Raw genomic sequence first — 26,389 nt, forward strand, 5'->3', positions numbered from 1 at the left:
GTTGTGTCTTCTTGTGAACCGTCAGTCAGGGTAATGGGATAAGATGGGTGGACGTCACGTCTACAGGAACCTGCTTGGCACACTGCCCTCAGAACCATGGACGAGATTACTTGTAAAGGCAACAAAGTTTAATTGAATCAGCCTTTTTTTCCTGCTTGCATCCAGTCAGTCAGGCCATTCTGTGTAATCAACGCTATACATCATGCTGTCTTTCTGCTTTCCTGCAGGCTGGGTACCTTTTAGTTTCTCCTGCTAGAATCTCAATACACTGCCAGAAGTGTTTTGCCATTGGCCAAGTCCTGACTTGCACAAATAGTGTGGCATGGCCAGTATACAGATTGGACAGCGATGCCTCAGCTTCAGGCATTTGGCTCTGTCAATACGCATTAAATGGCACATGCAGAGTGACCATTTGTGTGGTCATGTGCGGGGGGATAAAACATACTGTAGACTGTACTGTAAGAGTGTATCTGTTCTACTATGAAGTGTGCACAACAACAACAACAACAGCAACACTATACATTATGTTCATCCATCTCCACAGTCAACAATGGTAGAGGGAGATCTATAAAACATGGCAGATATAGGCCAGTCCAGGCTAACTCAACACTGTGTGTTTAACTGCATTTCCACTGATCCCATAGGCTACAGCACAATCCCTCATAGACATTAGTTAATCTATTCAAGGGTTGTACCACTTCTTTACACTTTAGTGTCTGTCAGGCACTAAAGTGGTATGGACAGTTATGTTATATAATTATAGTTATATAATCAGGTATGGACGGTTATGCTGGCAGCAAACCTTATAGTCTATGCTACTTCTGGCTTCGAGATTGTCTGGCCAATACAATGGTAGCCTATAGTGTAGGCCTATGTACATTTTCCAAATAATTTCTCTGTAGGCCTACATTATACCGTATGTGTATGTTGATAATACAGTAACATATGGCCTACATTTTGAAATGTTATTGAGAAAAAAGAACAATTCAACGATTCAATAATAGACTCCGACTAATTTCAAGTCCAACAGTGCATAATGGTATAGGACGCGCGACAATGGCATATGGGCGCACCACTGGAGGCAGTCGAACACTGGATCACGAAACAGTTACTGATGTTGCAACAGTGGAGGGGAGGGCATGAGCGAAGTCTGCACAGATACAAATGGAAAGTGTGTTCAATACGAGAGGCAGATCCACTGTATGGGGATTTGTCACAGTTGAATTGGATCTCAGCTGAAGAATTCTAAACAAGACAAACAGCGCAGTCTCTCTGCCTCTATCTCCACTTGACGGGCGTCAAGGTGCGGAGAAGAGAAGAACAGAGGAAGCGCCCACTCTGTAAAAACTATCAGACACAATTAACACACGCTAGTCTTTACTCTTCATCAAACCTGGGTACAGCCACAGAGGACGGGATGGCAAAGGAAATTAGAGGAAAAGGTAAGAAATCATCTGTTAAATATGTTTAGCCTGTCAGGTGTTCTCTGGTGTATGTTACTGTTAGCAGTCAACGTCGCGACCTTAATCATGTAGGGATGGACATCCGCGCCAAGAGCCACTGGCGCTGAAGGCAATCTGTTGGAATGCGTAGTGGCAGCATACCTGTCAAGTAGTCGAATAACGGGTATGCCCGTGTCCATCTGTGTGTGTGTGTGTGTGTGTGTGTGTGTGTGTGTGTGTGTGTGTGTGTGTGTGTGTGTGTGTGTGTGTGTGTGTGTGTTTGTGTAGAACGGTGAGTGTGCGTACTTTATCGGTGATGTCCGAGTAGCCAACATATGATTATGCTACCGGTAATTCGTGACAGAAATTGTGGCATATACCTGACCGACAACAGAATATTAAAACGTGTAGTATATATGTGTCAAACTTAGATTGTGTCCCAATCACAGCCAAATAAATCTCGATTTAGCTATATTATAAAACCGGTAATATTTCCTTCAAGAGAACACTCTCATGTGATACAATTGTGGAATCCATTAAATCAATTGATAGTGTATGAACTGTTGGTAGTGTTTGTGGGTCTCTGGTCTTTATAGTAGCATGCATACAATATGCTGTAGGCTATGAGTCATACTGGGGTCCTCGTCACGTTTTCAATAAGTTCAATTGAACGAGGGAGTTTATAAGGCTACGGTTGATAATAAAGGTGTTTACAAACAGTGATTAGTTAACATATTCTAACTGCATGACCAAGTGAGTCTACTATAGTGGATCGTGCGGGAAACTTGCTACAGTGGCACACTAGTACCCTCCGTTCACTTGTCATTAATGTAAAGATGGACCTTTCTCATGATTCAGTGTCTTGAATTGAGAATTCAAATCTTAATGGACATAATTGGTTCACAGTAGCAGTATAATGGAGGATAATTTAGAAGGCTGGTCTTAATGAAGGTTAAAATTACATTCACGCTGATTTCTGAATAAGTGGTGTTCATTTAGCCTAATGTGCCTGGGGTATTAGGCAGAAAAACAGCAGGTTGACATAAAGTGTAGTCTACTTCGTTCTCAGGCCAGAAAGAATCTGATTGATTTAAGGCAGAACAAATCCGATTGGTTTCTAAAAAGTAAATGGGCGGAGTTTAACAGACGGACAACTTTTGAAAACAGCAGGTATGAAATGAGAATCTTGTAATGAGAATACAAACAAGCTGTATACGTTTTTAAATCGTTATTGTGTTACAGTAGTCAGACAAATGAGACAATATCTCTATTGTAGCAAGCTAGCAGCGACATCCTAAACTAATCATAGCAAACTAGCAGCTAAGCGTTTAGCAACTTTATAGCTACTCATGTTGAATTAAGAAGTACGGCTAGCTGGTTAGGTGTAAAATATACAAGTAAGTCAGCTAACATAATATTTTTTTTAAATGTTAAGTTGAATAAGCTATATGAAAAACAAATCAGGTAGGGCAGTTATGCTGGCAGCATAATAATCCATTCCAATTTGTATGTTTATATAGTTTATTCAACTAAATATTTTGATATAGTCAGTAGGAGCTGATTTACTGTTATATTTGAGACATAGGTAGCTAGCTAGTTCATCTCAACCCATGGTGTGTAAAGCATCAATGTGACAGTGTTTGAAATTAAAACAGGTGTGAGGATAGGGATCTCTACAGTAACCTACAGTATCCTGATCCATCCACCACAGGTCAGGCATGTTCCAATCGCATTTGCTTGTAATTATTGTTTCAGCTCAATTAGAGAATTGATTAAATGAGGCATGCACTGTAAAATATTCTCTGACTTCTAAGGAGGTGAGCTAGTGGAGTCTTCAGATTATAGCATTATATGTACTTTGTGTGTCAAGTTGAGTAGCGAGCCTAATTAATGGAAAAGCAATACATTTCCTTGAATCTTTCCTTGAGTAATTGCATTTTAAGTAGCTGTAACTGGGGGCCTTTTGTCAGTTTATCACATTCACAATGGGATGGAAATGAAATGATTATCACTCACTAAGCTAACAGCAAATCTGTGGCCATAGTCATCACTTCAGCCATGCTCCCCGCTCTCATGGGAATCATTTGAACTCTGCAATGCTTGAATAGGTTGCTACACGACTGATGGCAAACTACAACATGTTAGGGTTACTGTTCATGCTTTCATATTTCTATATACCGTATCTCTATAGTATATCTATTTTCATTCACTATTGTTGGACCCTTGACTGGAGTATTTGATCTCAGGCAGTGTGTGTGGTTCAAGATTCAAGATTCAAGATTCTTTGTTTGTCACGTGCATACAAGTATACAGTGAAATGCAAAAGTGACAGTGCCACAGAGTAGTGCAACAATACAATACGTTTTAAAATAGAATAAACTAAAATAGAAGTACTAAAAAATATAAACAGTATGAACAGTATAAACAGTATAAACAATATGAACAGTATAAGCAATATAAACAGCGGATGGGTGACTATGAGTGTGCATATGTGTTATGATGTCAGTGAGTGTGTGAGTGACTTGAGGGGGTTTGTAAACAGGAAATATTTCCTCTTAGTGGTAATGCTAATTTTAATCTTACTCAATTTCACTTGAGAGCTTTTCTGAGTTTGTCTCTTGGGATTAGTTGAATGTCTTTCTTTTTCCCCTCTCTCTTGCTATATTGTGAGTCTCTACCAAACATCAGCAGGAGACCGTTAAGGAAATTGCCTTGTTTTCAGGAGGGGCTGAACAAAATACACAATAACATCTGTACCTTTAAGGTGTTAATGAAATCAGAGCTTTCAGACGAAGATAATTATTTGATTCATGTTGTTGTTGTTGTGGAAAGCCACTCATCAGCTTGTTGATAAGGCAATGGCAATGTTCTCATTAACTTGTACCAATGGCAATAGGCATGAATATGTCTACTAGAATATTCATGATGCTGTTTCTTAACACTGTTACATAGTTACTGTATTTAGTTCCTTGTACTTGCATGGTAATGGAGTTGTGTTTTTGTTATCATACACGTGGAGAAAGAATTGTCCCCTTGTTATTACTTGTGTAATAACAAACCCACTCAACATTACATTACAAGTGAATGACTAGAATTACTACCTATATAACGTGTAATTACAGTGTAACTAGACTGTTATAAGTGGAACAATCTTTAATAAAATGTTTAAGAACCAGGGAACACCTACAGTATTGTTCCTACTTTGAGTTCTCAACAGTCCAAAAGATGCTTGCAAAGAAACAAATACAGAGGTTTCATGCTACTTTAGTAGTGAATTGACATCAAGCCTACTGCCATACAGATATGTAGATATACAGACATATGACTCTGGGGTGACCTCAGTTTGAAATGAGCTTTGTATGGTGCATCAGTGATGTGCAGTATGTGCTGTGCATACAGTACACAGCCTAGGAATTCTTTATGACCCTCAGACTTGAAGACAGGCTTTGTATGGATATTTGGTAGAAAACCAATGTGTAATATACTAATCTTGCATTATATGGGTGTCAAGGTTTAGGTCTTCATCGGGATGAGTTTAACCTGTGTTTATGTCTACACATTGTACACAGTCTATATATGTACACGGAAATTAAATGTATTCTACAGTGATCTTTTTTAGTCAGTATCTGTTTGTAGAGAAGCATAACTGCTGAAGATGTCAAATCATCCTGTATATTTGATCCCATTTGAGGTCAGACAATGTTTAAAGTCCTTTTTTTATTTATTTTTTTATTTATTTTATTTTATGTACAGTAAATGCTTCATGAGGAGAAGAGAGCTGAGTAGAGAGACAGAAGAAAACGTTTTATGGGAGAAATCAATGGACATTTATATCCCCCTGTCTAATGTGTATCTCTCACATGCTTGACATTTTAAGCCCAAATCATCCCAAATTCTCTGAAAAAACTAAATGACTTTGAGATGATTTGGGCATGATATTTTACACATGCTAATTTACAGTACTTAACATTGACTTCCATTATTTTTGCCTAGAACCAACACTAGACATTGGCAACTCTCTTATGTTATTTCAGACATAAGACAAATATAATCATTTTTGTCAAAAAGCCAGGAAGCTGCAGACATGTTCTAGAATTCTATTGTGGTCTAAAGGGTTTTAATGAGCTGTATAGATGATGGTCTAATCTTTGTTGTAATTGTCCTCATTCCTTGAGCGTGCATCACTCCCAATAGATTCTGTATTTATTATCAGGACATACTGTAGTTGTATTCCGTCTTGAAATAGTTGAAATTGGAACCCTCCAAAAGGTTTTTTCGGTTGCTGCCCAACTGATTGCGTCCTTCCTGATTTGCACAATGATTGGGATTCGGCACAGAGCTAAAAATAGACGTGTATGAGAGGAAGCAGTGACAGTCAGCACACTCTCTCTCGCTCTCTCTCGCTCTCTCTCTCATTGTCATAACCCCTCATGCTGGCAAGTTCCATCAATGCATTCACTGCCTTTATTCACAAAAAGAAGGTAGTAGGTCTGGCTCTCCTTGAACAAATTCCAATGCCTTACACAAGTGTAGGCCTATGTCTTCGGGTGATGTTTTTCATTATGATGTGTTCCATCTGTTGTTTTCCACAAATTTCAATTATGTAGAGAAAAGGTATTCTTTCATCTCCTGCTGATACTGTAGTTTGTAATATCTGTAGTTTGTGTCAGAGAGCTGCTACTGCCCTCTTAGGGAAAAAAAGGTTCTGACTGGGACCAAAAAGGGTTCTTCAGGTTGTCCCTCTAGAAGGACAAGCCTTTGAGGAACCCTTTTGGGTTTCATATAGTACATGGAACTAAAGGCTCTTCAAAGCGACAAACCGAAGACATTTTTCTTCCTAAGAGTGTACCGAACTCTCTCCTCCTGAGTGCATAACGGGCTACCGTCTCCCAGCTCTAGGTGTACCAACACCATGGCTCTTTCTGTGACCTCAGTGAGCAGCGGGGGACAGCTACTGTGCGCCGCGGGGCAGTGCTAGCCAACACAAGGCCACTGTGTGCCTCGTCATAACAAACAGCCATTAAATTCTAATTAACTCTGCTTTGCATGACAGAGGTCAGGGGCTGAATACATTAGCTCATGCCTCTGTGGAGTTTAGGGAACATTGTGGTGCTGCTTGTTGAGCAGGCTGCCTGTTGAGCATTTGGTAGGACTTTACTGTAAAATGCAGGCCAAATTAGATGCTAAGTTCCGAAGCAGTTGTGCCAGCATCCTTCTAGAGAATCTAGAGTGAGGGTTTTTGTCAGTGTCTTTCTGAAAAGACTCAACATGACTTCGGAATGGCATCAGTTTTGGGACGACACTCATGCAAATATGCTTTTAGAGTGATTTAAGAAGGCTGTAATGCCTTATTGGTTTCACTTTTACCTGCATAATCACACCAATGCTGTGCCTTTGGATATTTCCGTTAGGTGTAAAACTTGAGAGATTACTCCTATTTTTTTTTGGTGTGTGTCACCTGAGAAAAAAAATCTAATTATTTATTATTTATTTATTTATTAATGAAAGTCCTAAATATGTTTTATGAGTATGAATTACATAACTCAGTGCATAGCTCACTTCAAAACGTTACCACCAAAGATACAGGGGATATACCTAAGCCTGTATAAAATAACCTCTTTGAGCTGTCATTGAGAATGTTCACAAGATCACACATTTGATAGGCCAATGCACAATATGGCTACCTGCCTCTGTCACACCATAGCCATGAAGTCTGTTAACTAGGGCTGTCTGTCCTCTATTCCTCTGATCCTCCTTCCTCGCTTTCCTCTCAAAACGCATTGGAGGAGAAGATCAAAACTACTCCTTGTAGATACTCTACTTCAGTGCTTTTCGAGAATGAAGTTAGGAGAGAGGATGCTCGGAATAAAGGAAAGACTGTTGGGACAACCTATTCCTGTCATACAGCAGAGAGCTTGCCATGCTGGCAGGAGGGCCTCTTATTATTTGGATGTTCTAAGTTAAAATTATATGAAGATTTGAAATAAAGAGCCTTTGTTCCATTATACCTTTGAGAAGTGATTGGAGTTGCCGTGTTTTGATTTAAGTTGGGCTTTTGGAAGAACCATTAAACCTGAGTGCCTTGAAGCCTGCCTCATCCCTGCCTGCCTGCAGCTAATCTGAGTGAAATATTGTCCTGCTAGCATCACCAACCCCTGGTAGTGGCACACTATTCACGGTAAGGTAGACACATTTATTTAGCCACAATACCAAGTTGTGGCTGTCACAATAAGTGGAATGGCATTCACAGGCTTATAAAAGACTTCGCGACATTGAGTTATCACCAAGTTCACATTCAGACTTCCTCGATGTCACAATCTTGGATCCTGGTTCAACATTCAAGCCAGACTTGAGTAGTGCTGCCTCTCGGTCGATATGTGTTCAGCGAATCGTACACTGATTTCAATGGAGAAAGCCGTGTGTCCGTGCCACACTTTCAATGAATCAAAAGCAACTGTAAAGACAACAAATAAAAAGACACAAACATGTCAAGACGCGTCCTTCACCGTGCCACAGGAAACCTTTTATTGAATAAACTGTTCATGCGAAAAATGTATCAATGTTATTCTACCCTGTCAGCTGACTTGTTAGCCAGACCGGCCTTAGAAGTCACTGTTGATACTGACTTTTGTGTCTTCTCTAACGTCTGACCGCAGCTACAGTTAAGCCTTGTACTTATACGTAGGTACGGAAGCCCTACAGGCTCCGCCAATCATTGGCCAATGGATTATGTATTCAGACTCTTTTTTTTAAAACATTTTTTACTCTGTTTTCTCGTTATCTCCAGTTATTTATGTCATTATCTCGAGATAACAAATGTTGTTTTCCTGAGATAACGGGTTTATAATTTTTGGGGGGGGCTTAATGAAGGCCGAGTTTGAAGCATTGGTGTACCACACCTTTCCCACATTTGGGCGGAAGTGTTTAGACAAACCTAAAACTAGCTTTTCATATTTTGGACTTTCAGATGCACCCAGTCAATTGTTTGAATGACAAAGTGCATTGTGCAAAGTTTGAAAGTGCAAAGTGCCACAAACCACCCAACTCAAGCTCCTCCTCGCCACCACCATGCTACACCCTACAGTAGCACGGGGGAATACAATAAATATTTTGCCAGATAGCAATCATTTTGTCGCAGTGAGACGTGTTTGCGTTCCGCTACCTGAAGCTGCTAAGGAAAAGTTTTATCAGCACAGCTGCAGAGAGGAGAAGATGTCCATGGGGATGACATCTTGAGGATGTGAGAGAGACTCCTTCTGGAAGGTGACATGTGAGTGGTTTAGCACTCCCTTGTTACTCACACCCTGATTTCTCACTGTTCTGATTGGCTGCAGTAATTGATTTTAACTGTGTTTAAATGAGTTTGAATTAAATCTGAATATATTTAATGAGTATATCCAATTCACAGAAGACCCCAAGGAGTGTGCAGTGAACCAGGACACGTGTGCAGTCCACACACAGACGAACACACACACACACACTCTCACAGACACATGCACACGTACGTTGTGCACACATACACACGCACACACAGATTGCTGTGTGAACTACACACCGCATCCTGTGTGTTTGTGTGGGATTCAGTGCATGTCCAGTGCTGTTTAACTTGAGGAACTCATTTACACTGTCAGTTATGTGTGGCTATGAGAGGCAGAGATATACTGGCTCTCCTGAAATTGAAATTGTAACCTGTTTCACGTCTAGGAACAACAATGCTATTCCCTGACCGCTGGTGTGCATCACTAGCGTCTCCATCCCTCCCTCCCTCTCAATAAAACACAGTTGTCATCCGTGAGCTTTTAGCTCCTTGTTGTGTTGGTAATGCTCCTAAAATTTCTCCAAGCTGAAGAGGGGGATTTTATGGAGGCGGGAGTTGCATGAAGAGGAGGATCATGGTGGGGCAGAGGGCAGTGGAGAGGCATCTGAAGGAGGCGTTTTGAATTATGTTTGTGATTAAGAGGGGATTGCCACTGTGGGAGTTGCCAAAAGATGCAGAGGGTCTGTGCATTGACCCGTAGGGGCTTAGTTTTTTTCTATTGAGAATATGGAGATATTGATAACTTACAGAGAATTATGTCTAGTTCAAATAGACTTAATCCTGCTGCTGGATTTGAGATAGAAGTTGAAGAAAATAAAACATAAAATAAAATGTCAAAAGCAAGTTTGGTTTCTGCTCCCAAAAGTGTTCTGTATGGTAAAGACAGCGTTTTTTTTACCTTAACTAGGTCTTGGTCAGGAAGTCCAGACTGACCACATTGTACACACGCCTGTAGATTTTTGTACTATATAATCTCACATCTGATCTAATGTATCTCTAATACAGTATCTCTTTTGTCTTTATATGGCAAGCAACTCCATCAGCAGTGAACCATTTGGGGATGGTGAAGCAAATTCAAGTTCAATCAAAGTTCAATCAATTTATTTTGTAGGTCAATTTCATGTTCCAGAACTTGTCATTGTTCACACATATCTCCTTTCCAACTTCTGTTTTACATCTGATAATAGTGCCCAAAGTCACGCAGGATTTTAGAAATATGCTAATTTATTCTTCCTCTCACAAAAAGGGATAGCTTTGCAATCCTCACTATTTGATGTTGTTCTATTTAGCATTTATTCCAGGTGAGTCATGCGGGGATATATATGATAGGGAAGGTAGAAAGATGAATGAGTTCAATTATAAATCTTTCAGGAGTGCCCGCTTGGGTTATTTCTTTCCTCAGCCAGGAGACACCTCCCTGAATTCACAAACTCAATCATCTTTAATAGCCACCCTCCAAATCTCCTTATAAAACACATTCCCCCAAGCCTCCTCTGGTTAAATTGCCACTCTGTTGTATTTCTGTTTCATCATACACATCCAATGTTCTAATGAGATTGGAGTTATATAACTGCATATAAAGTGAATTACTCAGAATAAATGACTGAGTATAGAATTACAGGTGATTGGTTAATGCCCCTTGTTACTTAGTTATTCAATTGCATACATGATATTATATATGATATTTTTATTTTATTATATATGATATTTTTATTTTATTATATATGATATTTGTATTTTCACTCGTTTCATATTATTTTAATTAATCTAGCTGTCCGATACACATGGCTCTCTTTAAAATCATAGTCTTTGGGTTCCTAGAATTGTATGAAGACAATACTTTTTCCAGTTTCACAAACCTTTTCTGTTACTTTCAAATTACGTCTTGACTCATTTTCCTGCATTTCCTTCCTTACCTCCCAAGTTGCCATGGGATGGTCAATTCAATCCAAGACCCTTATAAAAAACCCTGGATATTGTTATTAGTTGTAGATGCATACTTTATGCAAAATGTATATTGTCCATTCTTGCTGTCAGGTAAAAAGAAGTAGGGGCGCTTAGTGGCGTAGCACAGTAATGCGCTTACCATGTAATCGCAAGGTTCCTGGTTCGATTCTGACCCTCGACCTATCTTGCATGTCATCCCTCCTCTCTCTCCCATCCTTCCTATCAATCTCTACTGTCTCTATCCAAATAAAGTAGAAATGCCCTAAAAACATTAAAACAATTTTAAAAAAAAAGTATTAAAAAAAACAATGTTTGGAGTGAACCAGGGTCAGCCAGTTGCTGCGTTAGTTTAAGGTTCTCCAATGTTATTACAATGTTATGGCAAACAGTCATGAGAATCTTGACAGGAAGGTGCCTTCTCTAATCTAATGCTGTTCCTAGACTATCATCCATTCCATGATTTTAATAGAAAACTCAAAAGGTTGAGGACTCGTCCATCCATGAGATATTAATAGTCAAAACATTTGACCTGGGGGTGTCCGTTAAGAGATGAAAAGCTCATTAATCCTTGCATAGAGAGGTGGAGTGCTGGAGCTGTGTGAGAGAAATGAGAGGGAGAGAAAACAGTGAGGGTGGAGAAGGTACCCCAGTAATAGATGCCGTGACGCCCAAGGCAACATGGCACTGCAAATGCCTCTGGAAGTGGATAATGGAGAAAGGGAAGGGATGAAATGGCCAAGAGCTGAGATCAAACTCAACTGTGAGCATAGAGAAGTCATGCAACTCCATGAAGAGCCACTGTCAGCAAACATTTCAGAAATGTTAAATTATGAAATAAAATCGCTGATTATGATGAATATGACAAAAACACTTCATTTGGATAATCCATCTAGAGATGTTCTATAATGACTATAATGTAGAGCTATATATATATATGTATTGCTTTGAATCATGTTTTAAAAAATTTCCAAAGGTTTGGTTTTTTGAAACATACATGTTTTTTTGCTGTCACTAGCAATTTGGCTTGCAGAGCTGCAAGTAATTGCAGAGAACCTGCATAGCCAGCCATACGGCAACACTTTGTCACTTTCAGTTGCTGTTGATGCCCTCTCTCAGAGACAAAAGAGGGCAGTTGAAGGAAACATTTAATTCTCTTTCTGTCAACTTGGTCCAACATCTCACTATGGCATATGAACCCTTAGGTACCCTATTCGCTGAAACCCTATTCAATCACGCCTGGAACAGGCGGAGAGCGCTTTGCATGGCTGACCCGCCCCAGCCCAGCCTATAAAGGCTCAGCGAAAGTTCTCTCTAGTTTTGTTCGCCAACAAGAGATTGAATTAGTCGTTAGCATAGCTACTTTCTCTTGTGCCCTTCGGGTGCTGGATGCCACATGAGTTTTGTTGCTAGCTAGTGTGTGAGCTTTTGTTGTGTACACCACCATCAAAGCGCTCCCCTCTTTTACTACACTAAGTGTAAGACCTCTTCTACTACGCCACGTAAAAGTCTAGTTTGCTCCCTCACGTTTTTTCACACTAGTTAACACTTGGTTGCAGCATTGTTTGGCATACCGTTTCGGCATGCCCTGTCGGTCTGGGTGAGATGACGATAGGGGCACACCCCCGGTGCATCGTTTTATGAAGGGGGCACAGTTTGCCCCTGGCGACTCGAGTGTTACGGTACACCCTAATGCCACGTTTGTTCGCAAAGTAATTTCTATGCGTTCAGAGGATGTGATCAACTGTTTGTGTGTTTTGCTAACCCTGCACAGGGTCGGGCGTTATCCAAACAGCGCCTTTCCCACTGGATAGTGTAGAGATACTATTACAGATGCTTACAGTTCTAAAGGCCTGCAGCCCCCTTTGGGAGTCCGGGCACATTCCACTAGAGGAATTTCTACATCTTGGGCTCTATTTATAAGGGCGTTTCTGTTTCAGAGATTTGTGCTGCAGCCAGTTGGGCTTCCCCTCACACTTTTCTGAGATTCTACCTCCTGGATATCACTGCACCTTCTATGGTGCATTCGTTCCATTTGCATTTGTCTAAGTGAGTGAATCATGTATCCATCAGTCATCATAAGAAAAAGTAATCTATGCTAGGACCAGGGGCTATTGGCAGTCACAATGCTAGAAGAAGGATTTTATGTTTTAATTTATTTTCAGGACAGAAACTTGTACAGGGAGGTAGAAGAGGTCTTTAGGAGGGACAGTTAAGATGTAGCCTGAAGAGATGAGAGAGGCGGAAGATAGGTAGTGACTCTGCAGTCATGACAGCAGTGGGAAAGCAGTTCCTTGACACTGGAGCTGAGTAGGGTGGACCGGGTACATTTCCATCTATTCTATCAGGTTTTTGTACTGGCTTTGAATAGGGTATGCAAGGGTGCATATTCCATATTGAGATGTCTCCCTCATCTCCTTCAGAAAACCAGGGTTTCATACCGTAACCCAAAGATCTTTGATCTGGCTCGAAAAATGATATTTTGATATAACAAGCAACCATAAAACCTTTTGAATAGAGTTACATCAGAGGGGATTGTAAACACTCCAATTACACTCAATACCATTGAGATGACAACATCTTGTGAGGGAAGAATAACAAGAGCCTAGGTGAAGCCAGTACAGTTGGAGACGGGCCAGCCCTGGAAAAGACTCAAATGAGTTAATAGACTTTCGCACAGACCTAATACTCAACCTTACAGTGCAAATTCAAGTTGTACTTCAAGGAAGAGCGGCGGGTTGATAATTAACATTATTTTCTTTATCTATCATTACTTTAATAAGGCTATAACACTGATCTTAGTAGAATGAGGCTTTAGGCATCTGGAAGCTGAGGGTCATATCCTCTCTCTAATTATGTGTGGATTTGAAGAACTCAATCCTCTTCATTTCCTGTGCACTGAATGTAATTGGAGATTGATTTAATATCTTTGGCATTTCTTTCATGAGTATTGAGTTGCCAGTCTTTGAGTGGCAGCACATTGGTATTGAGCCCCATCTCTGTTGTATGGGCCATGAGAGAGACTCAGTTTGGCTAAAACATCGAGCTCCATTCGTTCAGTTGGAACCTAGAACAAATTAATTAAGTATACTTACATCTTGTTGAAATGGTTGCAGGAAACAGACTGAATTATTCATAACAGTAAGTTTTAAGAGCTCTATGCTTCCATTTAGCTAAATAGCATGAATCATACTATCCCAAAGAACCAAGTTTGGAGTTCCACCGGTTGTTTGCCATTGTCGCAAATACAGACGACCTGTACAGTTCCAAACTGTCTTTAAATTAATTGCTGCGTCCATTTTCTTGAAATATTGTGATTATTTTTCACTATTAGGGCTATTTAGCAGACCGGTTCGTCCTTGTTGGAGAACCCTCCTCTTCTACATAACACTTCAAATTGTTCTACAAAGGGTTCTCCTACAGGAACAAACTGAAGAACCCTTTTCGGTTCTAGGTAGAACCTTTTTTTTAATTGAATGCTCCGACTGAGAGCATGACATACATTAACATTACTGTCACTCCTGACTGGAGAGACTGATCTTCTGTCCTCTCTCTGTCCCACAGCCTCTTCTCGCAAGCACAGTGTCTCCTACTGGCGGATGCAGAACATCGCACAAGAATCAGTGGACAGCTCAGATGAGGAGTTCTTTGATGCCCGAGGTTAGTAACATATTTTCACTTTATAAAACCAGAAGACCTTAGTTCAACTCACCCAGTCCTTATTCCCCTCACACACTCCTCCTTACCTCTCCTCTTTTGTGTGTGCCCTGAAAAATAAAATATCATATCCCATTAGGTGAGTATTGGGCATGCTGGTGTATAATCTGAAAATGATTATTTTGACTGGCCTTTTGAACAGTGAACTGACAATCAAAGCCCATGGTAACGATTGAATCACACAACACAGGGGTGTTTTCTAGCGGTTTGATATGTGGTCCGAGGGGCTTTTTGACGTGGTTCCATGATTGCTTTTTTGATTGAGTCGAGAGAAATCCGTCTCCAGGCGAGGAGATGCATAGAGACTGATTGATAATGCTGGACCCCTGCACCTGTAACAGTGCAAGGCTAGCTGGTGGCCGCTGCGGGGGGTTGAGGGAACCTTATCGGTACACGGTTGTTGGTGTGTTGTGGCCCTAAACACGAGACGCGAGTCTCACCCAGCAGGGTCATGGTGGAAATCACGAGTGGAAATGGAGCCTTTTTCTAGGACGCCGAGGATGTGCAACAGAGAAGATATGTCTCGTGTTTTTTTCGACTGTATGCTTGATTTCCCCCTCTGAATCAGTTACATCTCTTGTCCAATCCCCATCTCATCGTGGAGCTAGCAGAGGATGAATTCAGTCCTGGCTGTGAAAAGGATTGTACGTGGAAAACAACAAGGGTCCTACGACCAACAGGGACAGCTGGAGAAGTGTTCTTTGAAGCGGCTGGTTAGCAACACAGAAACCTGCTCTTTTCATCTCCTTGTGCTGTTTGCACTTCAGAGGGCACCGAGGGTATCCCAGTGAAGGCCTACACACTCCATCTGCCGTGTCTCGAAGAATAACAATGTGATTAAGCGGACGATCACAATTAGAGGTGGTAAGATATTGAAAAAAAAAAAGATAAATCCTTCGGAGTGGGATGACTTGACAGGGAAATCCTTGTGGAGCGCTGCAGCAGAACCAGTAATGTGTGTAATGTGTCCCGCATGTTGATAAACACTGGATATGGAAAAGCATGCGTCATCATGCATATCCTGGTTATGACTTCTATGGTTATGTCTGTCGTTTAGGGGATAGTGGTTGCAACATTAGGATGTTTTAGTGGGTTTGTTCCTGCAGTATAATAACTTATGCGGTCCCAGAGAGAGTAGATAAGCATCATGCCTGGGATTACTGAAAATGCTAATCACGACATTCTCTGCTTCAGGCATTTTTGGTTCTTTTTTCTTTTTTTTTGGTCATGGAGAGGGAGATAAGGTCAACCCAATTATACAGTATCTTATGCATTCAATTTGGATGTACTAACCCAGTCCATTTTTTGGATAACTTTTGTAGAACAGTGAACAAATGGAAATACTGGAGCAATATAGCAATAACAATATAACAATAGCAACAATAAACAATAATTGGATGAAACGTTGTTTGCCCTCCACAAAGAACATACTGCTGGTGCACTGCTTGCCTCAAATTATGAGTTACAGAGACCATCTGAAACAACTGTTTCTCCTCCCTTGTGTCCCAGTTTCTCCTTGACTTAGTTTTGATGAATGTTTAGGGTTGCAGAAACAAATGTGAACTGCCTCCAATCTACGTCAGATTTTTGCATTGACTGGAAATGTGATTAATAGCTTGCTTATTTTGGCTGACATTTCATCTGTTCTATTTGTGTATGTGTGTGTGTGTGTGTGCTTGTGCTCGTGCGTGTGCATGTGCATGTGCATGTGAGCCAGGGTATGTGTGTGTATGCTTGTGCGTGAGTGAGTGTATTAGCCGTGCACGGACACTGAGCAATTTAACCCATCAGTATTCTTTTAAATATGCATGGATGGATGTACTGTATGCACACAAACACACACACACACACACACACACACACACACACACACACACACACACACACATCTATGCACATATTTTGGCGTCACATATGAAACATTCACCATGCAATGTTGAACCGCCGTCTGTCATTTGAAATGTGTTCTATCTGAATGCCATCTTTACAGTCATCAGTCACAGAGACACTGGAGGAAAGACAGGATGTGGCGTGGAGAATGAAACTAATGTACCCCAAACTAATGTACCCCCTCAGGCTCTCCCATACACACTACCTCACCCTTTGGAATACCCATGCATGAAATACCTGTGCATGGAGAGGGGGGGGGGGGGGGGGGGCGGGGGATTCACATCACTGCTTAATTACAGGACATGGAGAAAGAGCAGTGGTGGCATCACAAATTGGGAGTGATTTGCAAAACGACAGTAGGGGAATGAACCAATATATATTTTTGAAGCGATGTATTTATTTATTCCTTATGCGGGGGACCTATTATTTTCAGCAATCCAATGTTCATTGTCACTGTGGGAAGTATAATGGGTTTTGGACAAAGCTCCCCAACAAACAAACAAGCTCACACTGCATTATTCAAATGTGTGCAGTTACGTATTATGTGCATGTCTCTTCCCCTGCAAAACCAATGAGTATGATGTTATTGTAGTCACAGAATGAACTGGCAAGACTATTCAGCATAATTACCTCCCTGCATGTTTCCACATCAATCTTTCATGAGACACATTTCTCATTCATATGTATTGAGGGACTCTGGCCTCCCGCACAACAGGGGACTTCAATTAGTCCAGATGTTAGCAGCCAATGAATTTGGGAAAGTGCTAGCCAGTTGTTCTGTCTCTTCTACTTTCATGTCTGGGTATCATTATAGTCTTTTGATTGACCCGCGCTTTGTAGACGCTCTGAGACACACCAATCCAGACTTGTCCTCCGGCTTTGATTGATGCATAATATTGGAATAGCTTTGTGCCCACTGCATTTAAGTGAGATCGGAAAAATCTTGGAGGACAAGCCTTTCAAGTTACATGAAAGCATCCCTATCCCAATCAATGAAAACATGAAATAACGAAAACCTAATGTAATTTAGGAACCTCCATTATGAAATGCTGTGTTATTGATGTACTCTACTTTTGAAATATTAACAAAGAGAGAGGGGATTTTGGTACTTTTTGTTATGTCTAAAAAAAAAAAAAAAAGAGGTGTAGGTGTCAATGGACACATAAACAGATATTCACAATTAAAGGAAACCAGGGCAAGCTGATAAGAACGTGAAAATAATGGTTTCTTAGCAGCATGTTTAGCTATTGTTTGGGTACTACTCAATGTCAGGACAATTTATCTCCTAAAATAATGCTGCTTTTATAAGAGACAGGGAGAGACAGATCCAGAAGGAGGGAGGAGAGAGGCTAGAACATTAGAGAGAGCAATGGAGTGGGAGAGAGGGAGAGAGAGAGAGAGAGAGAGAGGGAGAGAGGGAGGGAGAGAGAGAGAGAGAGGGAGAGAGAGAGGGAGGGAGGGAGAGAGAGAGAGAGGGAGAGAGAGAGGGAGGGAGAGAGGGAGGGAGTGAGTGAGTGAGGCCAGGAGAGTTAACCATATTATACCACTCAAGCGATGAGCTTCTGGGAGTTTTATTTATTTCAGCGTGATTAATGCCGTCACCCACGCTTTAAAGCTGCGGGGCAAAGTAAAGCCATGAAACACGTATATTAAAGTGTTAGAAATATGATATGTAATATGCTAAAGAGATGACCCACGGGTAGAAGCGTCTCTCTTCTTGCAGTGTTTGTTTGCTTGTTGGTTTAAGACCATTTATGTTTATCCTGTATCTGCTGCTGTGGTGTTAGACCACTGTATCTACCACAGTATCTACCACTGTATCTACCACAGTATCTACCACAGTATCTACCACTGTATCTACCACAGTATCTACAACTGTCTGTGTTGTCTTTTTGTGTGACCTGAGGCAGCGCCTCTGTGCTGTGGAGGTTTCACAGCTGTGTGATGGCTCTGATTGGATGCTGTCTGTGGGCATTGTTGGCTCAGTCATCTTCTCTGTCCCCAGGCCGTCGCCCTGTCACCTCCTCTTGCATAGAAAGCAGTTTATAGACCTGGAGCCAGCAATCCTAGATTTGGCTTCATTTACTTAGCTACAAATGATTATTAACATGGCAATGGGGGTAGGACCCCTGTCACTCAGTTCTCACTCAGTGAAATGATTAAAACATGAAGCAGGTTATAGTAATATTTGAGACGACAGTCAGCGCAGTGGTGTGCATTTACAAATGCCAGAGGTGTGCCATAATTTCTTTTTTTAAATGGAATAATTTTGTAATCCCCAGAATGCTCTGCAGCTGTATTTGAATAATTTCCACATACCGATGTCCATTAATGATAACATGAGATTCCGCCTATTTATTAACATGAATAACTACCATAATTCACCAGTAGTGCCTTTATTAAGCATGATCACGGCTTTATGAATGCATTAAGTCATGTGTACTATGGCATTAAGTAATGTTTATTAATGTATCCTTATTGTAATGTGTACCCGCTTTTTTCAGTTATATGTAGTTTAAATGAGTTACAGGTTAATTGACTTATCTGTCGTCTTGCCTGTAGTATTTTCACTGAAGCACAGCTTTGACAAATACAAAGCTTTGTACACAGCTTTGACAAATACAAAGCTTTGTTCACAGCTTTGACAAATACTCTCCACTCCCATTTGATCAGTCTTGATACGACAGCATGAATTTGAATAAAAGTGCATTAAAGTGTGTCAATTCAGATGGGTGGAATCTTAACTCATGATCCACACACTCTGTCATCTGCATACATGTTGCATTGATGTAAATTTGAAATTTGAGCAATGATTATAGTTTTCATACATTTAATAGTATATGGGTTCGCTCATGTAATGTTTTTCCTCTGCATGGGTGACTGTTGGTGTAACTTCACAGTTCACTAACACTCACCTCACCCCTCTTTTACACAGAGGTATCAAACTCAATTTCACCACAGGCCAGATTTAAAAATCACTCCATCGTGGCGGGCCTGATCCGAAGGAATCAAGCAAAGCCTCGTGGCTCTGTGCTTGGCTTTCAGAATTATGGAGATGGATTGCGGTAATAGACTAGCAATAGAAAGGCACCCTATCCACCTTTTGCGGCACCCACTCTAATACAGCCTCTTCCCTCGCGCCCCCTTCACAGAGAGGTTAATACATTTCACAAGCCATGAGCATGTCCACCAGAGTGGGAAAATCTCCCATTTCATTACAAGTGAGTGCAAGTGGTCCCGCTCCAGTGGTCCCGCTCCAGCATACGCTTGCTCAGCTGTCACATTGTTCATGATTGTACATGCACTGTTGACACATTGTCTGTATGGTAATCCAGATTTGTTACAGATTTGTTGTTATTATAAGAATTTGAATAATGAGGTGAATTTATTGGAGTGCGTCTAACCTGATGAATATTTACTGTTGGGTTTGAGCCGCTCCCAAGATTTACAGCTGTAATAAATTACTGCTGGAGATAGATTGCTTTTCCCATGATTGTAGGCTACTATAAACAGTCATTCATTTGAGGCCCATTACTAATTCATTATCATGATGCAGTAAAGGGGTCAGTTTCATAAAGGCTTTGTAGCTCAAGTCGTACTCTTTCTTTTTTAGATCCAGATCCATGCCTTTCTCCTAGACCAGCAAAGTTCTTCATTTAACAAATATCATTCTTTCACACATAGAAGATTGACCTGCAAACATTGATTTTACAATTGTTACTCTGATGGCTTTGCGGCTGGGTTGTTGAGAGAAATTAAGTACTACTTAAGCTACGAAGCTTTCGGGAAACTGATCCTAGAACTGTTACTTGTATTTTGAAAATGGATGTGACCACATGTCAGATGTAGTGGGACTAAACTGCAACTTGGGAGGGGTTCTAAGCCGTCAATATTTCAGCAATGACATCCCCCAATACTTGAAAATAAAAATATAAATTCATAAGGCGTTATGCCATTGGTTTACCATAGGATGTTTAGTTGTCTCTTGGCCCTATAGTCTATGGCAGTACTCTGTTGAAGATGGAGGTGTACTATTTGTAGGTGAGGTGTGAGTCAGCAGTTACCCCAAGAATTACACTCCCTTATTACAACACTATATAACAACTCTCAACCTTCCCACCTCACATGGATAAACCCAGGCCTCGTGTACTGCTAGCGAGTGCTACAATGTGATTCCTCGTGCCTCACGATTCCTCACGATTTGATTGGAGAGAGGTCTCTGCATGGCGCTGCATGGCGATGTGTCTGTATCCTCTCACGTTTCATCTTTTCTATCTCTCTTCCGCTTGACACACATGAAGATGAATCGTGAATTTGATGCGGCTGTCACATGAATGTACTCCGTGTAGACTTGCTGTCATCTATGGAAAGTGGAGTTTTTGCAGCATCTATTCTTCATGTGTGTATATTCAACCTTCATGTCCTGTCTTTTCTGCTTTCTCTTGGCTATTTGTCCTGATTAACTGAACATTTCTTTGAGGAAAAATGACTGTTGATTCAACCCCTGTGCTGTAACGTCTCTGTATCATTTGTTGCAGCAAACTCACTTGACAATGAGTACATACAGTGCAGCCAACACACAGGGTTTGTTCTTGAGTCTGCTAGAGGCTTGAATCTGCTAGAGGCTTGAATCTGCTAGAGGCTTGAATCTGCTAGAGGCTTGAGTCTGCTAGAGGCTTGAGTCTGCTAGAGGCTTGAGTCTGCTAGAGGCTTGAGTCTGCTAGAGGCTTGAGTCTGCTAGAGGCTTGAATCTGCTAGAGGCTTGAATCTGCTAGAGGCTTGAATCTGCTAGAGGCTTGAATCCAGGTAGTTCTTTGTTGGTGAATCAAGTGCATTTGGTGAGGGAGAATTCTGAGTTGCTCCTGCCAAAGGAAATAGCCCTGGCAGCTTTTATACAATTGCACGACTGAAGGCCATGACGTTCCCACTTGAATTCCCAACAGGAAGAAAACATCCGTCGATGAGCTGCACTGACTGAGCAGGTTTTTCGATGCAATGACGTGCTGATAATCGCTTTGCCAGGGACACAAATGACATTGTCTTTGCATAGTTTGTCACTGAAATGCATACAGCCGCCTTATGCATAATAATTGTTTATTAATGATCTAAAAGAAAATGGAGTACTGCACAAATCCAAAGGGTGTTTTTGAACTGACATTGTTGCAACAGTGATGATGTTCGAGAAATAATGTAGCAATAAATAAGAGAAGACAGTTCAGTCTTTGTCTCCCTATTCTTTCCCCCATCTCTCTCTCTCTCTCTCTCTCTGTCTCTCTCTCTCTGGCTCTTCCTCTCCCTCGCTGTCCGAACTGTCACATTGAAGGACGTTTCTGCATCTCTCTCACACTCTCTTTTCTCTGCTTAAGGGCTGTCTGTGACAAGGGAATCTCATCCTTCCATTCTTCTCTCCTCCTTTGAATCAGAATTAATCAAAGCAGTTGGGAAGCCTTCTTTCTTATCCTCTTGCCCTCAGCACGATAGGATTTCTATTTGGCAGCTCTCTCTGCTGTGTAAGGCTAGTGTATTCTATCTGTTTGCATTGCTGAATCTTCTTTCCTTTCAGCGCTTTCTGCTGTGTTTCCCTCTCTCTCCTTTAAACACATTTCACACCTCACATGAGTTGTCTTCTTCCGTTGTGCCTGTAAGCTGCTCTGATCAGCTCTCTTTTCAAGGAGATGAGTCATTGCATTCTTGCTGTTTAGTATAAACCTGCACACTTCCCTGGCCTTTTCAACTTCCACGGGGTGCTGTTGCTCTCACGATGATGGTGTGTGTGTGTGTGTGTGTGTGTGTGTGTTTGTGTTTGTGTGTGTGTGTGTGTGTGTGTGTGTGTGTGTGTGTGTGTGTGTGTGCGTGCGTGCACTTCCTGTCCGTCCTTGTGTGTGTATTTCTATGCATGCACATAGTTTGGGTTGTATATGCCCATGTACATGTGAATTGAGAGAGAAAAACAGAGGACGTGCGCCCACGAGGCCCACGAGGCCCACTAGGCCCACTAGGCCTTCAACAGTGTGATTGAAGTGGACAGGCTTGGCAGAGCATTGTCAGAGCTACTCTGGCTTGCTAGGCATCAGTGTGTGTGAGAACAGCGTGTTAGACATGGGGGTGTCAGTCACTATGAGCCGGGCCCATCATGGAGCCTGCGTGTCGATGCCACTGTGGCACGCCCCAAACCGACTAGCGGAGTGTACCATCCCTCTGGTCACGCTCGTCATAAGCACATCCCGCTGCTATTCCAATTGGCTCCAGAGGTCTGAATATCCTCTGAATATCCTCTGAATATCCTCTGAATATCCTTTGTTGTGTGATGATAAGAACAGTGTGACCGAATAATAGTTTTCCTTCTTCTTTTTGGCAACCCCCCCCCGCCATCTTAACCCTGTGTCTGTGTGTTTGTCTGTGTGTGTCCCAGCAGATGTGCTGGAGGGAAAGAGTGCCATCCTGCTGGGCATGAGCCAGTGGAACTCCAATGACCTGGTGGAACAGATCGAGACCCTGGGCCACATGGATCAGTCGCATGGTACAGTACACAGAGGGTTGACCCCGGTGCCATCTGCACCTACAGTTTACCCTACACTAAACACACACGTGTGCACACACACACACACACACACACACACACACACACACACACACACACACACACACACTCAAGAAGACTTATGCTCTCACCTCATGCTCTGTTATTGTGGAATAATTGTGTTTATTGGTCTCTTTCAGGGTCATACTGGCTTCACATTGTGATTGTGCAGATGTTATGGCACAAATTGACCACTCTGAAACAGTGATGATTATGATAATTCATGACATTTGTAATGCGCTTTTCATCTGTACCTCATGGCATCTCTGTGTTAAACAACACAACTAATGAAACCCAACTGTTCAAATGTTTGCAGCATGCACATATTTTGTGTTAGAATCAGATGTCAAATCAAACATGATTATGTGAGAACAAAAATGAAAACAGACTTGTGTGGATCCTCCGCTTTCCTCTCTTGATCTGTAAACTCTTTGTTCTTACAGTATCTGATCTTCCTGTCGGGAATTAGACACTGAAGTGAAAATAGCTATTTTCCGTGTTACTAGCCAGTACATTTAGAAGCCCATAGTTTCATATTCGGGACTTTTTTCCATTTTATTTGTATTTTATTCAATTTATTCTCTATCTTGGTGCTATTATTTGAAATCCCCAAGGCTTTATGGTCTTAACTTTCTTTCTTGGTTCTTTTCTCATCTCAAGACTGACATTCACTCCTCCAGAGCACTGTGCCTGGAGGAGACAGCTTCTCAGATAATCCCATTAGCTTCTCTCAAACTTCACATCTGCTTTCCTTTATTGGGACTGACAACTTTTCTCAACTGACAATCAATCAAGTTTCCGAAAACGAAATGTGATCTTCAATCACATTAAGGAAATGGAGGTTATTAAAAGGTTGTTCAATGTTTCAATTGTCTGTGGATAAATAGAAACACAGAAGTAGTCTTATACAGTGTGTACAATAATCTCTTTCATGGTGTTGATCCATATAGTTAAATATTTAGATTTTCACAAGATTATCCAAGTATTTTGACTCAACAGAAAGGGAGTCTCCCTTTCTGACTCCCTTGGGAGGAGTCACATTATCCTTGTGATAAGTGTTATTATATGGTTTGCTACAGTAAGCAGAGACCTGCATTACTTTGAAACAGCCCAATGGCAGAGTGGGTACTGCTGCTGCACGCTTTGTAGTTTCAGGAGGCTGTACTGTAGCAGAATTCCCCCAGCAGGGGGGTTCAGTTAGAGAGCGTGCAACAACAAAAGCAGTACACATCAGATTATTCGCTGATCCACTCCCCCCCCCCCCCCCCCTCAACCCTGAATGAACCCCCACTCCTCTATAGGACAAGACAATAGGGAGACAGAAACATGGGGGGTATAAGCAGGGTTGATGGAGCAATAAAGAAGCAATCAGAGTGCCTTGAATAAGGCCTCCACTCTTTCCCCAGACCACGCAAAAAAAAAAATCAACTAATTTCTTGTTGGCTCTAGTCCCTGTGACCACTTTGTAGGCAGGGAGCAGCACCTTGTTGGATTGGGTTCCTTGAACACAGTAATACCCTATACTTTCATTCCACTGAGGAAAGGGCCCGGTGGTATGATTCAGCAAAAATGGAAAAAGACTTCCCTTGCCAAGCTACACAATAAACCTCTCTGAACAACTTGTTAGATGAAGTGGATAGGAAGTATTTGACATATTTTCCACTGATGCTTTTGGAGCAACATCACTAATTACATATCACATTAACTAAACATGAAAAATCAAAACGGACTCACTCAGCACTGTCAGCGCAATATAACGCAAGTTAAGAGTGAGCTTTGAAGCTTGAATAAGGATCAAATAAATACCTGCCATGGATGCAAATGGTTGCTTCTCCTCTACACCAAAGGCTTCACTGAGAAGTCTTTGTCTGTTCAAGGTTTATTGATTCTGCTGTATTCCGAGAGCATCACTTTGTTCTCTGAATCACTTTGAGAGCATCACTTTGTACTCTATAAGAACATACAATAAGATAGGACCATACAAGAAAATGTATATTTTGCATTGAAAAATTATTTTGACTTGTAAAAAAAGGTTTGACCTAGAACCCTGGGGTGCTGCTAGCCACTGCTGGGCCCAGGTACAGAATTTCATGAGAATTTCATGATTGCAGCGAGCTAACTTAGATTATGTTTGCCACCAACCCAAGTTCCCTAGCCAACTAAAGCACTTGCATGATAAGAATATCCTGCTCTCACTCTAAACTGCGCCCCGAGCCCTGTTTGGCCTCATGAGGCCCAGGGGGGTAGAGAAGGCTAAAAGCCAGATTTTTAAGCACCGTTGAAGCCAAGGAGTGACTGTGGAAAAGCAATTGGCCTTGGAATGCACTGGCACGCACAACATAAGCCCCACTGCTAATGTGTACTGCAGGGTAGGCCACAATATGCGGACCGAACCATTTTTCCGAAAAGGGTGTTAGGAAGGCTAGATGTAGGATTCACCACAGATTGGTATTTATTTATTTGTTTACACTGGCCACATACTGACTATTACCTATGTTCACTCTGCCATTTAGGAGGCATTAAAATAGTTGTATACCCTAAACCCAAGATTGAGCATTATGGCCCCCCCCTGGACCTGGGCCTGGTAAAAGTATATCCTTTAACCCCCGTATTCATGGATTAATTAAATAATTGTGTTTCGTATCAGTCCATGTAATCAACTCCTCTGATTTGTTGTTGTATTTGTTTCACAAATATAGTACAGCCTTGTCAGGTAAACATCTCAGCACCGCAGAGACAGAAGCCAATTTAACTGCTGGTCCCATAAGACTTCTAATTGATGCTAATTGTTTTTTATGCTAATTAGTGGGCTTGCTTCAGGAAGTCCAACTATTGTTCTTCTTATTACTTATTTTTAGTGAGCTTGCTTCATTAATTGCTTCACAGTCAGTTATCTATTATATCTATTATGTAATGGTGGCTCTCTTAATGGCGCAATGGCTTGTCTAAGGAAACTGTCAGGTTCTTTCCTTCACTGAGACCAACACCAGATCTACAGCTGGTCCTTGCTGCTTGTTAACTTACTCACTTAATTTCTCTATAATTAGTGTCAATGGCGTATTATTCTGATTGCCCTGGGATGAGTAGCTGTGCAGGGAGCTGTGCTTGGGCCTGTTTAATGTTCAATGGACCAAACTATTGTTCTCATGAAGAGAACAATAATTCCCCCCCGGGCATGCATTGTGCAACAGTTAAGATCTTTGACAGCCATGAATCCACCATGTCCATAGGCTTCTCTCTACCACACCACACAGGCTTGTCATAGTCAGCACTGCTAGAGAGGCACTGGTAGATCATCCCTCTCTACCTCCTCCTTTATTGACTCTCCTGTCGGTCAGTCTTCTTCAGTATGTTTTTCATTATCTCTAATTCATTACATTATCACTTCATTATCATCCCAGTCCTTTCTCCCCCCTCTACACTCTGCCCAGTGATGCCATATAAACCCTCTCTGTAGCATAATTGAGCTCTTTATGGCTCTCCTCCTATGCGCTCTGT

General features: G+C 41.4%; 1 protein-coding gene across 1 annotated transcript in view; it reads left to right on the plus strand.

Annotated features, from left to right (window-relative positions):
- Positions 1-1,417: 1,417 nt before the first annotated feature.
- The window catches only part of pitpnm3 (PITPNM family member 3), a gene marked incomplete at both ends in the record, with an annotated part of 57,377 nt that continues 32,405 nt past the window's right edge, over positions 1,418-26,389 (plus strand). Inside the window, 3 exons of the mRNA XM_083684193.1 lie at positions 1,418-1,442; positions 14,269-14,364; positions 22,727-22,831. Coding sequence (XP_083540319.1) covers positions 1,418-1,442; positions 14,269-14,364; positions 22,727-22,831 — 226 coding nt within the window. The remainder of the gene's footprint in view (positions 1,443-14,268; positions 14,365-22,726; positions 22,832-26,389) is intronic.

The sequence above is a fragment of the Argentina silus genome, assembly GCF_951799395.1.
Source record: "Argentina silus genome assembly, chromosome: 14".
Taxonomy (NCBI): domain Eukaryota; kingdom Metazoa; phylum Chordata; class Actinopteri; order Argentiniformes; family Argentinidae; genus Argentina; species Argentina silus.